We start from the raw sequence: 18,304 nt of genomic DNA on the forward strand, positions 1-18,304 counted from the left end.
GAATTCCTCCCAGGTCACTAGCTGTTCAGGTCAACTTACCTAGAGACAGGTTTTTGCCTGGTTATTAGTCCACTAATCAACAGCCATTACGCCTTATGCATTTGATGCAAATGTATGCATCTCTGACTTGTAACAAAAACGGTTTTACTTGGGTGTCAGTCTACCCAGTCTACCACTATGGATAAACTCTACCTGAAATGATTAAGTGGTTTAAATAATTATAATCAACTACACGTATTATCATGGATGCACAAGTTTAGCTTTGTTCACCAAGCCCTTTCATTGACTGGGAAAATGTTTTCTCATATATGACAGGTCAACATCTTGGGTCTCTTGTCTAGATTCCTTTTATTTCCTCTTTCTCATTTTGTTGTTTTTGCTGTTCTCCCTTTCTTATGTATTTTTCCAGGGGATTTTACAGATTTCTTAATAGATTTTTCACCAGAGCTTTACTATCCTGGGGAACCTCTCTGCAAATCCTGTTTCCTTTTACCCCTTTGTACCCCCATGGAAGACATGGGTTACTTGCCTTTAGAACTCTGCTGACTTTTGGCATCTGCAGAGTTACACACACACACACCCAGCCTCCACCCCCCTCCCCCGTGTGGGAAGTGGTTCTAGACTTCCCTTTTAAACTAGCAGGTGCCGTGGTCAGAGGAAATCCTGTCATCTGGTGAGGGAAAGACTAGTGACTTGGCTGCATCCCACCTGGTGAACCATCTGGCTGAAAAGGCAACAAATCAGTCTCTGGGAGGATGCCTGGTTTTGTCCCTTTAAAGCATCCCTACGTGGCCCACGTTATAGGATCCAAGGAGCCACAACACCCAACGTTTATGGTCAGCAATGTGATAATTATGAAGACTTTGATTCTATTAGATCAGAATACATCTCCATCCTCCCAACATGGAAAGTGGCAAAGAAGTTGATTGACTATTCACAGTCAGGGCCAAGTAAGTAGCGAGAGAAACAAACAAGGAGACAGAGCAAGGTAGAGGATGCAGAGATAAGCTGCTGCCAGTGGATGATGCTCGCAATTGAAAACAACGTTTTAATTAATGAACAAGTTGTGGATCTAGATGCCAAAGTACAGGAAGTGCAGACCACATGATGAGCTGCACCATTCAGTAAACAAATCCAGACTGTGAGAAACTTTACAAGTCAAATACCCCAGGTACTTCAACAAAAAGAAACTGTAAGGAAAGGGAAGCACCAGAGGGGGGATCTGCAGATGAAAAGACACAAGTTTTAAAAAATGACTCAGACTCAATTTGCGTTAAGTTAGAGTATAGCACCTAGGGGTGCACACCCAAATGATAAAACCGTAAGAAAATGAAAGCAAATTATTAGTATAAATGTACAGAAGGGGTTCATCTGGGGGTGCTGAGACTGGAATGGAGCCCAGGTAGGCTCCTGGGGCAGGTGGCCAAGTTCTATTTCTTGACCTGAGTTTCCATTAGAAGAGTTGGATGTTTGCCTCATAATAACGCATTAAACTCTATGTTTGTGGGTTTTTGTAGTTTCCTTTTTTCAATTTTACAATAAAAGGTTAAAATGTCTCTAGTTACCAGTAATTATAACTTGGGAGGTTGCACATTTAAAAATCCCTATCTCTGCCTTCTCTTGAATAATTGGAAGACTTGGCAACACTGGATCCGTGTTTCCTTATGGTTAAGTGGCTTGAGCTAAGAAGGGGCTGCTTCCTCTCTCGACAGAGCTTGACCTCTCCAGTTATTTATGTGACCTGTGCTGGGCACCTGTAAACACATGAATCTGTGACCCCTGCGGTGGGGAAAACTAGCTCTTTCCTACACCTTTCACTGGCAAGATTCCCATACGTTGTACATAAATTCAATACAAAACGACTCAACTCACATTTCTCAAGCACGTACTCCACAGAGCTCCACGCCAGGATCTCTTCTGTCCCTCTCCAGCCCAGGAGCCTCCAATCTGGGGGAGGGAAATCGAGATTTAGGTAATTACCCTACTCCAGAGAGGGGTAGACTCTAAGTCTTCATAGAAAGTACCAGCAGAATGCAGTGGGGATTGCAGGAAGACAGAATCAAGGTGAGCGAGGATCTAGGGAGACTTCTTGGAGGATGTGAAAGGACTTGGGCCTTGGAAAGTAACTGAGATGAGGCTGGGGCATGGAGGGAAGAAAGAGTCTGATGGAAGGGAAAGTCTGAACCCAAGGACACGGCTGGAGGTTGTAGAGCAATGTTTGGATTAGATTCCCAGTGCTGGTGAGTGATGGATGTGACTGGTGAGTCACAAGATACAGCTGACTTGTCAAGTTACTTGAATGATAATGATGCCATTGACCAAGTGGGGAGGACAAGTTCTGTAGACAGGATGACTTTAAGCGATGATCACGTGGAGATGTCTAGCCAGATGGAGCCCGAGAGAGAGTCAGACGGAATCCAAAGGAATCCTAGAGTCATCAGGTTAAAGAAACTTACTAGGTAAAGCCATGGGGAAAGGAAGAGCATAGACAAGGAAGAATGCAGACGAGGAAGAGTGTAAGCTCAAGGTTGGCTCATTGCACAAACCAATATTTAAGGGATAGTAGAAGAAGTACAGCCAGAGAAAAAAATGAGTGAAGAGAAGCAGGAGAATTTAGGACCAGGGGAGACACTGGAATGACCATCCAAATAGTGACAGGTGGATGAGAGATGAAATTTTCCAGGATGAGGGAGGACAGACCTTGTCTACTTGGCCATTTAGATTAAAAAAAAAAGGGAAAGGCTATTTGGACATCCATGAGAAGTAGCCATTTATTTTTCCTAACTAAGCAATGTCATTTATTCTCATGCCGATTTTCTTTAAATTTAAAAATAACTGTGTTGACAGGTTTGTTGCATCTTTACATTTCCTAAGTTGATATTTTTGATTAATTTCAATGAAGCATCTTCTACATTCTATGTCAATAGAGGTGTAAAGTCCTCAAGAAGAGTTGAGAAGAGATGACCAGTAGCCATCATTTTCTTTTTTTTAATTGAAGTATAGTTGATTTACAATGTTGTATATGCCATCATTTTATATTTCCACCATAAAGATGGTACCTGTAACATAATCAACCTCGAGAGCATAGATTGTAGTAAAATGTAGTAAAATAATTAGGCAGTGATGAGTTATGAGTATCTATGACCTTTACTTTTAATATAATTTATTTTGTTGTACGTTTATATCATTTAATTTTTAATAGTGGCTGTGTTTAGCAAGCAGCTCAAGTTTCTAAAAAAATTTTAACATCTGGAATGGCTCACAAAAAACTGGTAACTAGCTACCTCGGGAACATGGGCTGGAGGTTCGGAGAACTTTTTCATTCACTCTATTCTATACTGTGTGATTTATTTTAAATAAACAGATGTGTATTACTGTATAATAATTTTTAAAGTTTAAGAATACCATATTAAATACCAGTTGTGTAACGAGAGGAGAGTTAAAAATATATATTTGCTTTCACGTATACGTTGGAGGCTAAGCAAGAAACTAGAAAAGAGAGCAAGGGAAATCTTTTGAAAGGGAATATACTTCTCATATTGTTTTAATATTTGAACCAGATAAATGTGTTCTCTGTTCAAACAATTTTAATAATTAAAAATACTTTTAGCAGTGGGGGAGGGATGGATTGGGAGTTTGGGATTAGCAGATGCAAACTATTACATAGAGAATGGATAAACAACAAGGACGAACTGTATAGCACAGAGAACTGTATTCAATATCCTGTGATAAACCATAATGGAAAAGAATAAGAAACAGAATGTATACATATGCATAACTGACTTACTTTGCTGTACAGTAGAAATTAACACAACATTGTAAATCAACTATACTTCAATGAAATAAATTTTAAAAATAAAAACTACAAATAAAAATACTTTTAAAAGGTCAGCCTCGGGCTTCCCTGGTGGCACAGTGGTTAAGAGTCCGCCTGCCCATGCAGGGGATGTGGGTTCGTGCCCCGGTCCGGGAAGATCCCACATGCCGCGGACCGGCTGGGCCCGTGAGCCACGGCCGCTGAGCCTGCGCGTCCGGAGCCTGTGCTCCGCAACGCGAGAGGCCACAACAGTGAGAGGCCCACGTACTGGAAAAAAAAAAAAAAAAAAAAAAGTCAACTTCTATCCCCCATGTCCCCCAAATGGGAGAAAATTTGTACTGTTTATGATTACATACTGGAGACTCCGCCTCTCCTGAGGACATGCTCCCACTGAAAGCAGAGACTTTTTCCTGGTTTCCATGACAAATATGTGGCCAGGGCATCTTGAAAATGAACCTGGGAGTGACTCACTGTCCAGATAGGCAGCTGCATCAACACCGGCCTCACGACTCAGATAGGTAGGGTGCCACAGCTATAAGCAAACAGCAGTATTCAGGTGAAGACATTTTTTCCAGGTAGAAAGTGGAAGAGGGCCAGACATTCTTGAAGCTCTATCCATCCATTATTCCTCTCATACTAGTGTTGGAAATGAGTGTTTGACTAATCAACAGGTGATGTTTGTTCAAGGACTGCTGAAAGGCAGGCACCTGACCGAATTCAAAGCCCAAATTCTGAAGCCACTTCCTGGTTCTCAAAGAGCAGAAACTTCTTCCCGCGGCGCAGAAGCAGAAGTGCTGAAGGCCGCGCCCAATGATTCCAGCGGTGCACAGTTTTCCTTTATCACGCCAACGTCTGTTGTCCATCAGGAGCCCGAAAAGCATCTGCCTCTCCCGTCCTTCTACAAGCCCTTGCTGGAGCCACTAATGACGAGCAATTTCTCTTCCAATCATGGGAACTCCATGAGATGTGCGGTTGATCAAAATTAATGTTAAAGATCTAGTTTGAATTGAATGGGAATGCGATTTACACATATGCCTCTGTATTCTTTTGAAAAAGCACAGCCGTGACACGTGAGAGTGTTGATTGCAAACAAGCCCTAAGATGACTCTTAAAGATGAAATGACAGCACAGGCCTGCATCAGCCGTATCTTTTTTTTTTAAGATTATTTTACTTTTTAAAATTTATTTATTTTTGGCCGCTCCTGCGGCATGTGGGATCTTAGTTCCCCGACCAGGGATTAAATCCACATCCTCTGCATTGGAATCGCGGAGTCCCAGCCACTGGACCGCCAGGGAAGTCCAGCCATATCTTTTTTTCTTTTTTTTTTTTTTTAATTTTTATTTTAAGGAGTTCCCTGATGGTGTAGTGGTTAGGATTCGGTGCTTTCACTGCAGAGGCCCGGGTTCAATCCCTGGTCGGGGAACTGAGATTCCACAAGCCGTGCGGTGCAACCCCCAAAGAATTTTCTAAAATACCATATTGGAGTATAGTTGATTTACATGCATCAGCCGTATGTTGACAGGGCCTTTGAAAAGATTCCCTATAACATGACATCTCTACAATGTTGAGTCTCGTCAAGCAGAACAAGCCCACAGGCCTACATAAATGAGTTGCTTTTATTTTCCATATTGTTGGCATATAAGTTTCGAAATGGCATTCATTGGTTTAGACGTCTAAGGTGGAACACATAAAAATTATGTTCACGTTAGAAGGAATGACAGAGTAAGAGATTTGCCTTTTGGCTGACATCATAGATAGCACGGGTTCGGACAAGCATCACCCATAAATGCTGAAACCACGTGGTAAAAGTCTGATGAGATACAGGAGACCTGAGTCTCAAAGTATCTCCCCACAGGTTATTAATGACAAAGGGAAAACGCTAGTTTCCCAGCAGAGAAAGCTGGTGGCAACCCTGGGAACAAGCGGTCCCTCGTCACCATCAGCGATGGCACAACTGGACGTCACGTGCCTCTCCTGTGAAACACCGAGGACACGACATCCCTCACCGGGCGCTCCTACCAAAATGATCGGATTCTACCCGTGAAAAAACAGGAGGCAAACCCAACTGAGAGAAAGTTGACAAACCAGCTGGTCTGTATTCTTCCGAAATGTGAGAGACAAAGAACAGCTGAAGGATGGTTTCAGATTAAAGAGGCACAAGAACTAAATGCCTCTCGTGAGCCTGCACTGGATCCCGGTGAGGAGGAAAAAAAAGGCTGGCAAAGACATTAACGGAGCAACTGGCAAAATTCAAATCTGGGCTTCAGCTTCGATGATAATAGCAGTACACTGGATGGTCCATTTCCCGAATTCAGTCTTGGTACTGTGGTTCTGTAGGAGAACGTCCTTATTATAAAAGCCACCGTGTATTGAACACCTTTAACGTACGAGGTGCACGTATTTCTTTCAGCCCTCAGGAGAAGCCCACACGTTGGGACCATTCCCCTTCCCCACTTTGCAGAGGAGAAAAGAGAAGCTCAGAGCAGTTATGAAGCATATGCAATAGGGAGCTGCACAGCTAATAGGGAGCTGACCAGGAACAAGAGACAAGTCCAGTGGTGATGGCGTGGAAGACTGTATCTTGTGTCTATTAGCACCTGGGAGGCTGGACAAAGGAATGGAAAACAGAGGCTCTTGGAGGAGTGTCAGAACTGGGGTGTACAGGGCGACTTGGGAAGGGCCTGGGGAGGTGAGAATTTTAAATCAATGCCAAGTGATTGACGAGTAGTGGGGGCTAGACTGAGAAAAGGCAGGAAACGAGGCCATGAGGAGGCAGGAGGCTGGGGGATGGATGTCTTGAAAAATGTGCCTCTGACTCACACTGAGAAAACATCTTACATCACAGGCTGGTTAAACACACATACACACTCTCACATAAATAACTGAAACAAAGTTTGATTAAACAGTAACCTACCTTTACCATGCAGGACAGCCTGGTCCTTCCCGTTCTGTTGCTCTTTAGTGATTTGTTTTGGCTTGTTCATTTTTTTTGCTTTGCTTTGTTTTCCATGCTGGCAAGAATCAACTAAACTGATTTCCTGAAACTGGAAGGGGACAGGGTGGCTGTGGTTTGAAAACCAGGCTCTAGGGTGTGGCCCAAGCTTGAGGGGGCGCTGGATTGGGGGAGTCAAGGTTAGAATGGCAGTCAGCTCTCTAGTTTGGAGACCACCCTTTCGCCTTTCTTTCCTCAGCTAAGCCTAAGCCCCTCACAGCTCTGTTTGCCTGGTCCTGTGATCCAAAGCCTTAACCACGCCTGCACCCTAATGAAGCCCTAATTGGAAACACCTGTAGTACCAAGCATGGCAGCAAGGCCCCAAGTCACAACTGGCCTTGGTCAAGCCAAATACCTGAGAAATTCTAAACATACATAGACATCAACATACATAGGCGTCAGCTTCCAGGAGAAGAGGAAAGAAAATACATCATAGCTGTTTCAAGGGGATACGGTCAAAAGCGTTGCCTTCCTTGGGGCAGGCAGTCCTTAATGTCTGGGTTAGCGTCAATTGACCTCACCTCTTTCCGATCTGAATAATTAATTCTTTGCTACTTGGGTTGAGGACCTAAACAGATGGACTTTTTCGTATCCATCTCTCCTGACGGGAAACTTCATAACCTATTTCAGAAAAGCAGGCCTGAGTAGATGAAGGTTCAAAACATTAGTTGCCAATATGTTTGTTCTTGGTACATATATGTATTCACGCATCTCTGTGATAACATGGGGCTTTTAAAGAGAAAGTCAGTGGAATCTTTGAGGAATACTTTAGGCATATCTGTTTGGCTTCAAGAATTTATGTTTGGATATAAGAACTCACGGTGCTTTTGTCTTCCTAGCTGAAGTTAAACAATAATTTTTGAAATGATAACGTCAGGGTTACATATTACAATCCTTTCTTCAAATAACCCAGTTTATATTCTTTTTACTTTGTTGTTTTCTTTTTAATTTTCATGACTGGCCTCTCCAATTACTTCTACTACTATATTTACTTATTTTCCCAGATGGTATTTTGCATTTGCCTGGTGGACATTTCCAATTACTGTACCAGAACAATTGTTTTATCCTATGACCACCTGTGTTCCTCACCTCTGTCATCATAGTAAACATACAACCAATCCCAAACCTTTGATGTTCCTTCCATTCCATTCCCCTTGGTCCCCACTCACTCACAGCTCCTAGAAGTTTCTTCTTAGGACTCCTTATATCATGGAGTAAGTTTCTGATAAATATGAAAAAACTGCAATTATCCTCTCTCCTCCCACAAACCCACTTCTTCAGTAAAATGTCTCTGCCCACAGAGCTGATCACCAGTTTACCACTTCAACCATTGTGGTGTAAGTAGATCTATGGGTCATGATTCCTAGTGGGTTAGAGGGTGGCCCCCCCAAGAGCTCTATCCCCGTCAAATCCCTGGAACTTGTGAATATTGACTTACTTGGAAAAGGAGTTTTTGCATATTTAAGGATCTTGTGATGAAACCATCCTGGATTGCCTGAGTGGGCCCTAAATCCAATGGCAAGTGTCCTTAGAAGAGAAAAGAAGAGGAAAAGACACGGAGAAACTCATACATGATTGAAGACTAGCTTTTTTTTTTTTTTTTTTTTTTTTGCGGTACGCGGGCCTCTCACTGTTGTGGCCTCTCCCGTTGCGGAGCACAGGCTCTGGACGCGCAGGCTCAGCGGCCATGGCTCACGGGCCCAGCCGCTCCGCGGCATGTGGGATCTTCCCAGACCGGGACACGAACCCGTGTCCCCTGCATCGGCAGGCGGACTCTCAACCACTGCGCCACCAGGGAAGCCCTGAAGACTAGCTTTTAAAGTACAAACTCTAGGATAAGGCACTGCAAACCTCAGAGATCCCACCAAAAAAAAAAAAAAAAAAAAGTCATTTTAACCATTTCAAATATATTAACCCTCTGTCCACACCAGTATAAAAATTGGAAGCAAATCAACATGAAAAGTGTTTCCAATATGGAGGTGTGACAGCCTGTCTTGTTGAAATGTAGACCAATGAAAGTCTGATTTATTACCTTCTCATACTCAGTTAATGTCACATGGATAATCTGCTTTGTCGATGACAAGTATGGGTAGCCACTTCTTTGCCCTACCCTCCAGGTAGCTTCATTCCGAACAGGAAGAATCTACAAACTGTCGTAAGTGCGCTAAGGGATTTTACTTCTGATAGCTCCTAGTTGCCAAAGAGCAGTTAATAAACTCCTTAGCCAAGCAGGAGGGCCCTTTACAATCTGCTTGCTGTGGATGTCCCAGCCCAAAGTATTACCTGGCAAACATGGAGCTCGGTGAATTTTTTGGGTAAACGAACCGATCTATGGCTCATGCTGTATGTGGCTGTTCGCTCACACGGGTCTGCCTCTCCCATCAGGCCCGGCTCTGATTCCAATTCCTATCCCCAGCAGCTAGGAAAGAGCTGGGTACACAGGAGATGCTCAATACGTGTTTGCTGAATAAATAATGATTTTTTTCCACCCTCCATGCAAGCCATGACACTTGGTTGAAATAAATGGATGACAGTCGATATATATAATATTATGTATATATAAATAGTATATATATTTAATTTTACGAAATATTTTTGTTTCTAGATTGGGAAAACACTATCACAAGGTCTCTGTGTAGCCAAAGGGTATCCAAAGGGTATCAGCCACTTACAGAGCTCAGTATGGTAATGAGGAAAGGCATAATTTCCTGTGGCTTGACAATAATGGGACAGGAATAGCTCCAACTGCTTTGAATAGATCATGAACGTAACCTGTCCCTCTCTGTTGAGGCTCAAAGCTCTGGAGTCCTACTAAACAGAAGTGACCCAGCCGTCCGTCAGCCAGGTGCTAGGCTTACAGATATCCTCACGTGGTCGCCATTTTGCTACATTCTCTGCGGATTTCAAAATTTGAATGACTGTTTTTGCCTCTGACAATCTTAGTCAAATTGGAGAAGGAAGGTTGACAGAGGAAGGGTAAGGGATTTAGCAATAAGAAATGTTTCTCTGGACAGACATAAGAAACAAACTATGGTTACCAAAGGAGAAAGCTGGGGGGAAGGGAGGGGATAAATTAGGAGTCTGGGATGAACAGATGCACACTACTATATATAAAATAGATAACCAACAAGAACCTACTGTATAGCACAGGGAATTCTACTCAATATTTTGTAATAATCTATAAGGGAAAAGAATCTGAAAAAGAATAGATATATATGTATATATAACTGAATCGCTTTGCTGTACACCTGAAACCAACACAACATTGTAAATCAACTATACTTCAATAAAATAAAGTTCAAAAAAAAAAAGAAGTGTTTCTCTGGAAATCCAGCATCTCAATGATAAAATCCTAGAAAAAGATAGATTTTAAAATAATACCCAGGCAGTCCATTCCTAAGTCTTGGGCATTCCTCATAAAGGACTGTCAAAAGATAAGAGGCAGGAGTTATTATGCCCAATCTTTCTATGCTGATAAAATTTTTGATTGTGATGCAAAGAATCAGGTGGTTTCCATCAAATGTCACTCACCGTTGAGTTTTCGAAGAGATTTGAATGGAATCATTATAGAGACATTTGGAAAAAAGTCCACACCAAAGCAGAGCAGAGATCTTCGCACTCATTTGAAAATACAAAGCCCTTAGGTTCGACATTCACCCTAAAAATGGAAAAGAATAACTTCTTAGCATTTTCCACTCAAGTTTAGATGAAAAGGGCATCTTAAGCCAAGGGAAGACACGCAAGGGCAGGGACTACACTTTTTTTTTTTTTCGGTACTTGGGCCTCTCACCGCTGCGGCCTCTCCCGCTGCGGAGCACAGGCTCCGGACGCACAGGCCCAGCGGCCACGGCTCAGACCCAGCCGCTCCGCGGCATGTGGGATCTTCCCGGACCGGGGCACGAACCCGTGTCCCCTGCATCAGCAGGTGGACTCTCAACCACTGCGCCACCAGGGAAGCCCAGGGACTACATTTTATTTACGACTCTCTCTGTGGCAAATAAAATACCTGGCATGTACTGGGCAGGCAATAAACACCCGTGGAGTGAACGAATGACCCAGTGCTCTGGCTTATTAATATGTAGTTGACTGTAAGCGTTGATTCAAAATCAACACATCAAGGATGGTGGCAAATTAGCATTCAAAGCTCTTTAAATATATCTGTAAAAGAATTCTTAAATTTCACAAATGGAGATTCCATATTACCTGTGAATTTCCTTTTACTATATTTAGGTGGATATTAGCAATAAGTATGGAGAAGAATGTCCCTGTATAGTCTCCTTGATTAAAATATATATATATATTAAATATATATATTTTAAAAATTGTGCTATCATGATATTCACATACTCAAAAGTATGTTCAAAAACATGTTAAATGAGGTCCCCATCAATTAAGAGGGGAAGAGAGTCTGTTGAAGCTCTAGTATTGGTCCACTACTATGCAAAGCATACTATTGGATGTAGAAGAAAAAATACACAAATGTGGGGCTTCCCTGGTGGCGCAGTGGTTGAGAGTCCGCCTGCCGATGCAGGGGACACGGGTTCGTGCCCCGGTCCGGGAAGATCCCACATGCCACAGAGTGGCTAGGCTCGTGAGCCATGGTAAATATAGGTCTTAGAAACGTATCTTCTTCTTAGCTTATTTCATGGCACATCTGTGTCTTAAATTTCTAATTTAGGCCCTTCTCCTTACGTGCAAATAATATATAGTTGAACTTCAAATTGATGTTTCATTCTCTTAGATTGGTGTGTAAGCCACTCTCAAAAAGTGTGAAGCGCTTTCAATGCTATGAAACAATGTTTTCAGTTTGCATTATTGAACTAAAAAAAGGCTCAAGATTTTTCTTTTTCTTTTTTTGGCCATAGTGTTGTTTCTAAAACGTGCTGCTCTTTCTAGTAAGCACAAAATTGGCCCCATATGTTTAGAAAGAATAGAAAATTATTCCATTTTGTGTCTTGAGGTGTTAAGATGCTTCTTTAGGGAAATAAAGAGATCTTCCCGGTATATTTCAAGGAGATATTATCTAACTCACAGGACTGTGGGAGGGGATGCAATGATTATCAGGGGTGGAAGAGACCCTGCACCGGGGAGGGTTTGTTAAGACTTCGTATGCCTCCCCCCAGCTCCCCCATATACACAATCCTCAGAGATACAGCCCCAAAGCTATGCTGCTCTCCTGGAAGAATAAAGTAGCTTGAAAATTCCACCCATCGGAAGACTGAAAAGTGTGGCTGTGATGGTTGAGGAATTTGTGAGGTTTAGAAATGAAAAGACTGTCCCAAACAAGCCTCTTTTACTTCCTCTCTTTTTGCTTTATTCTTCCTGCTCAATTCAAAGTTTGCTTAAGTCCCAGCCCAGACCGGACTGTATGACCTTCGGCTTGAACATAAGCTCCCTTGGCCTGTTTCCTCCTGGGGGTTTGCGGGGGGAGAGGGTCGAAGATGCGGTGGCTAGGGTCTCCTGCAATTGGAAGGATCCCTCATTCTAACGGTGACCCTCAGGTCCCCTTCGTGCTTGTGAAAAACATTGTCCACTCGAAACTCAATAGCAGAGGTATATATCCCCATACTGATTCATAAATACTCCAGCCATCTGGGAAGACCCTCTCTTGGGAAGAAAAAAGAACTCTCTTCCCCCATCAAAAAAAAAAAAAAGCAGCCTCTCCTCCCCACTCCCACCCTGCATCCGTGTCCAGGTGCAGCAGCGAGGTGTATACAACGTGATACATGCAGAAGCTTGTCAATTTCCCCATACCACACACCAAGCGCCAATCCTCACCAGATTTTTCATTTTCTTTCTTTTTTTGGGGGGGGGGGCTACGTTTGAGCTTTGTCCTCCCAGGAGAAAGGTCTTCTCTCCCATCACTTGATTTCATGATTCACCCCTTTCCCCTTAACGCTCACTTTTATTTAAAAACTGAGGAACAGTCGAGTTGTGTGCATTCCTTACAATCTGATTTCATCTCTGCATTGTTTGAAAAATGCACAGAGCAAACAGCTACGTGGGCTTGGTTTATCTTTGTGCCATGGACATTTTCATTTTGCCCACACCCTTCCTTACAGGCAGGAGGAGAAAGTGCAGGGCTGGAGGGCCAGGCTCCACCTTGAGAAGGCTCCCAGACCTCTGTGTGCTCACTGCTCTTTTCTCGATGAATCCAGCAGGCAGAGGCCTCTCAGGTTTGGCAGTTGCCTGCACACATCCCCTTTCCTTGCAATGCAGAGTCTTCTAGGTGATGGTCTGGTTGATTGTCTAAACCACAGATAAATGGTTTCCTGTGCATTTCTCAAAATAAGTGTGGAGCCAAGGAGATGAAATCAACCGGCTTAATAATCATCAGCAATTTGCCCTCCACCCTCTCCTTAAAATTGGATATTTTTGCAAGTCCGTTGTGGGGGCGGGGGGCGTGACGGCAGACGAGTTTAATATTTGCATTGTAAATCTTAGCTAGCTTTGCTGAGCTATTAGATCAACTGTCACTAAATGCTTTTTCCACTTAGTAAAATTAACTTATTCTTGAAAAATTTGCACCCTTCCTTATATGAGGGAAGAATCCATTAAAGACATTTGTTAAGATATCACTTTTCCTTTAAAAACTTGGTACTCTTATTTCCCTCTTTCTGCACATTAAACGCCCCCCAAAACAAGGGCTTGGCTTTTACCCACCACTTAAAATAGGCATTTCAAATGATTGAGAAGTTATCAAGGACTCAACGAAGGTAAGGCCTGACTGTAGGTGAGCCAATTAAATCCTATCAGATTTAAACAGCACAAATTCCATTCCTGTCCGGCTGGTGTCCTTTAAATCCGAAGACAGTTTTCAGTATCCAAGTTGAGAATTAAGTCATATTCATTAACCGTTAAGTGCACTTATAAAAGCCATCTTAAATATTGAATTTGAACCAGCCGTTAGACAAAGAGGAAGCACATATCTTCAATCCTTTTATAAAGCAGCTGTTAAAAATGTCATTTTCTCCTTATCTGACAGGACTGATAATTGTCTAAATAACTCAAGTTTGACACCTGAAAGTGTGCTGTGACTTACCACCACCTTCATTTTCTTGATCAGATACAATAAATTCAGTGTCAGCTTAACAAATAACAGACCCTTCAACAGTTAAGCACTGCAAATGTTTCTATCAAAGTTCGCGTTCAACGCTGGATACTAGGAATTCAATGACCCTAAGAAAATGATCTAATTACCTAGTGTAGACGAGCTATTTCACATACCTGGATGAAACCCATTTCTGTGTCGTTTTGCCCAAATGACCAGGTGTTTGTCATCTATCGCTCCCCAGGGCACCCACTTGACCCTTTTGCAAAGGTTTCATCTGAATGAGCCGCTCCTTTCAGAGACCATACCGTCACACCAGCCAGGTTTTAAAACTTTTTATTTGCATATTAAAAAAATTGTGCATTCCAATAATTAAAATCATTTGAACAACAACAAAAAAAAATGGCACTGATTAAACTGCATTTTACAGCCCGCAGGACACCCTGGACCAGCTTGCTCTTTACTCTAGATTTCACTGTCGTCCCACCCAGCCTCCTTCACCAACATGCAAGTTCTTTTCCTTCCCTGCCAGCCAGACAGGCGGATGGGAAGCAGGCGCGGCCTTCGTTGTCAGTAGTTCTCCATTCTTTGATGTGAAAAAGGGCAGCACAGTCATTTAAACTTGATCCAACCTCTTTGCATCTTACAAAGTTAAACAGCTAAAAGAAGTAAAATAAGAAGGCAATGCTCGTGGAATGTACAGTGCATATTGGCGGCGCACGCCTCATTACGACTCGCCCGCTTGCTTCTCCTGTTCAATCGCTGCGACCGGAAAAGAAAAGACAAAAAAAAAGATGGAGGGGGCTGGAGATGCGAATTCAGTATAGCCGAGCATAGGATTTCAGTACTTTCGTTTAAAGACATCTCTCCTCATCAGACAAATTTCTACAAGCACAAATAGGCATTCCACCATGAAATATTTATGTGATATACATTTGAACAGAGAAAAGGATAAAAGCATTTGCATATTAATATGGTATATTAAACGCTGAATGATTAGATTATTAAAGCCCCGCGTTTGTTGGCTGCAAGGCAATTTCCAATTAACCTTTCCATGCCGCGTGAATCACAAAACTGTCAGCTCCTCCCCCGCACTTCGTGCACCCACCCCAATTCTCCCAGCCCCTCCCATCCTCTCCGACCCACCCCGCCACTCCCGCTCGGCCTTTTCTAAAGAAGGGGGGTGGGAGGGAGGCTTACTTTCTTGTGAAGGCAGTGGATTTTTCTCTTTCGTTTCTGTTTTCTTCAGTTTCGACTTATCGAATTTCTCAATCTCAGCCATATCGGGTTTGTCAGACATGGCTGCAGAGGAAGCTGCAGGTACAAAGCCAAGAGCGAGATTGAGGGCGGGCCACCTACCCCTCGTCTCTCCCGACTCAGAAACGCGCCTCTGCCCTCCTGTCTCCTGCCGGAAAACCCACTTTGCCACCTTCCGCTTTCATTCAGGGCTAAAGATCATCCTCTTTCTACAGGAGAAAGAGAGAGCCCCCCCCTCCCCGCCTTTAGTATTTCAAAACGCGGAGGGTCAAATTGGGAAGATCGCCCACACAAGGAGGCCGAATCTTTCAAAACAGTGAAATTAACCACTGTGGGTTTGTTACTTGCAGTGTTTCAACATTAGAGAAAAGTGAAACCATTTCAAGCTTAAGGGGAATAAAATCGACTTAGAGTTCTTAAAATGAAGCCAAGGCTGCACAAAATGTTTCCGTTTTCTATACGTGGCCTCTTCCCCAAAGATGCGAGCCGTCCTGCTTTCTTCTCTGCTCACAAAGGCGGCAGCTGCTGCCGGGCGCCACCGACCACCGCCCTACCCGCTTCCTTCCTTTCGCTCAACAATGGAGCCAGCCGCACACAAAGCTGTCCCCACACCCTCTAGATCAACGCTGATCTGCATTTAGGAGCGACTCCGCAGCTCTGCACACATCCCCCTGCAAGAAGGGCGTTTTAAACATTTCATAATACAGCCCAGCCGTCTTAAACCTAAACAGATACAGCCCACGAAGCCATCGGAGGCGAGAGAAAAAATGTGACTGTGAAGCTCCGGGCCTTGGTGGGTGTGAGCCGGAACAAAGGATCTTTCTGTTCCTGATTCATCATCGCCTAAGAAGCGATGCAGAATGCTTTTCTTTGGGCGGGGGGGAGGAAAGAAAAAAAAATGTTCCCTTCGAAGCTGCCATAGCAAAACGCGAAATTTTTAAATATTTAAAAAACAAAACATCACCGAGTTCCCGACCCCGTTACCCAGCATCTGGAAGGGTCCAGCACCCCCAAGCTCCCCAGGGGCCGCCTTTCCCAGGAGGACCACTCTTGCTCGGCTTCACGGATGCGGGCGCGGGGCGGGAAGGGGAGCAAAGGGCAGGAGGCAGGGGCCCCCGGGCTCACCGGAGCGAGTTACGAGCGAACGAGGTCCGACCTGCGCAGTGGTCGCCGCCGAGTGCCGGGCAGGGCCCGGCGGGCGCCGCTATATGCGCGCTCCTATGTAAATGAGGTGACGTCACCGCCGGCGCGCTTAACTCCTTCGCGCCGCGTCTCCGGAACGGCGTCCGGGGCCTGCCTGGCGTTGGGGGCCCACACCCTGTGTCCACCCACGCACCTAACCGCAGCGAGGGCGGAAAAATAAAACGCGCAAAGCCCACCCTGCAACACTTCCTTCATAGTACATTCCCCCAGCCCCTTATGTCTGTTCTGTCATCATGGATTTTTGCAGCAGCCGCGCAAACCTGTTCTTGGGGACCGGAGCGTGATAACTAAGGGCCTGGGTGGTACCTAGGGGGGACTGGCATTCCTTTACTGCGAAGCTGCCTTTGTCCGTTGCAGACATCCCTAAGCCAGGGTGCGGTGTCCCTCGCCCCAGGGCCTCGCCCACTGCAGCGGTGCGATTCCCGTGATTTCAGCTTTCAGGCCAGTGGAAGCCCTACGCCCCACCCCGGCCTTCTTTGTCTTCTCGCTGGCATTCTCCTAGACTTGGGTGGGAAGTAAAGCACCCTTAAGTGATTAAAAAAAAAAAGTTTTCTCACTGTAACATGCATATTTTTTAAAATGCTGTAAGTTTGGTTAGCACCCAAATCAAATAACCGGAATATTTGCGGGTTGGCGGTGAATTTACCGGGAGTTTATAGAGTACATCGCCTGCCTCTTAGGAAAATAAGTCAAGTTCAAGCTCTGCTATTGACTTGCTGCCGGACAAGGAAGAAGTTCTTTTACCTTCCTGTTCCTGATTTTCCTAAATTACAAAAGTGATTGCCAAGGAGGCCCAGGTGGAAGGCCAGAGACTGCACTCCCATTATCTCTAAAATCTGAAGATTCAATTTAAAAATCGAACTCCGTATTTTGAAAGGCGTCTTTCGAGCAGGATTCCATTTTGAAGTGCGTTTCTGAGTTACATCCGGAAATATGGGAGCTCTAGGTAGAGAGGAGTTTTCAAAATGGCACCTGACTCTGAATACTAGGGACCCCTCCCCTTGGGCTGAAATCAGTTACAAATACCATGGGGGGAGGAGAGGGGAGCTGCACATGGCCTGTGAAGGGAAAAAGAGCCAGGTTGTGAGAGTTTTCACATAAAGCAGTATGCACAAAACTCCTTCCCCCTCCCTGCGTCCTCAGAAAATGTTTCCAGAAACCCCTTGCTAATCTTGTTTATGGCCGAGGCTTTTGTCTCACTGGGGGTTGGAGTCAATTGTTATATAGACCCATGAAAGCCACTGCAGGAGCACCTCCGACTTCCCCATTTCTGCGTCCACTAGACTTCCTTCTTCCTGGGGAGGGAGGGGTACAGGGTGGGCAGGGGCAGGTGACCGTCTGGTTCCCCAGTTCACACTCTGCTGGGTCGCTGTCATTCTGCTCCCGAATGAGGGCACTGGACTTTTTCATGCAGGCACAGTATGTCATCTCTCTGGTTACACGTTCCCCTGACCCTCCCCTAGTTGACTGGCCCAAGAGTCCACTTCATCGTGGAAACTCAGGAAGGAGCGTGCAGGGTGGATTTTTGGCCCTTTGCAGCCGTCAGGTGCTTCGTGCCGACACCATTTCTGTTGGGTTCTGGGAGTCCATTTCCCCTCACCCAGCTGCTGTCAAGAATCACTTCTCTCCTCCCCGAGTGTCCGGATGACACAGGTACGACACTAAGGCTCCCTGCTTCTCCCCAAGGCCTTCTCCTCAGGCCTTGCAGCGCAATGTCTCCGAAGGCAGTGGCGGAGTAGAAATTTGTAAACCCTGGACCATTTTTCTAGTTAGGCAACAAGCAGCCTTCCTTCTGCCTGTCTCTTTAGACATGGATAGAGAGGAAGGGAAAGAGAAGGAAGCAACTCCCTGAAAGGAAGAGTGGCTGCCATGTTAGGCTTGACTTGTGGACTTTCCGGGGGTTCTAGGAAGAATGGAACGGGCAGCGGGAGGCAGATGGCAGCAAATGCGAACTCAAGGAATATTCCCGAGAGTTGTGTGACC

At 44.5% G+C, this 18,304-nt stretch overlaps 1 protein-coding gene across 1 annotated transcript; it reads right to left on the reverse strand.

Moving 5' to 3' along the window:
* Positions 1 to 14,181: 14,181 nt before the first annotated feature.
* Positions 14,182 to 16,351, reverse strand: TMSB4X (thymosin beta 4 X-linked). Its single transcript, XM_030845205.3, has 3 exons — positions 16,244 to 16,351; positions 15,062 to 15,175; positions 14,182 to 14,623 (listed from the first exon to the last, which is right to left on the reverse strand). Exons 2-3 carry the CDS (start codon positions 15,159 to 15,161, stop codon positions 14,589 to 14,591), a joined length of 135 nt encoding a protein of 44 aa, XP_030701065.1. The 5' UTR covers positions 15,162 to 15,175; positions 16,244 to 16,351; the 3' UTR covers positions 14,182 to 14,588.
* Positions 16,352 to 18,304: the final 1,953 nt, after the last annotated feature.

This window comes from Globicephala melas, chromosome X (assembly GCF_963455315.2).
Source record: "Globicephala melas chromosome X, mGloMel1.2, whole genome shotgun sequence".
Classification (NCBI taxonomy): domain Eukaryota; kingdom Metazoa; phylum Chordata; class Mammalia; order Artiodactyla; family Delphinidae; genus Globicephala; species Globicephala melas.

Bases quoted from the DNA above. Each gene is read 5' to 3' on its own strand.
- TMSB4X (XM_030845205.3), bottom strand. From the start codon at position 15,161: ATGTCTGACAAACCCGATATGGCTGAGATTGAGAAATTCGATAAGTCG. The intron at 14,624-15,061 runs GTAAGCCTCCCT...TTCCGGTCGCAG, and splicing joins TCCACTGCCTTCACAAGAAA to CGATTGAACAGGAGAAGCAA.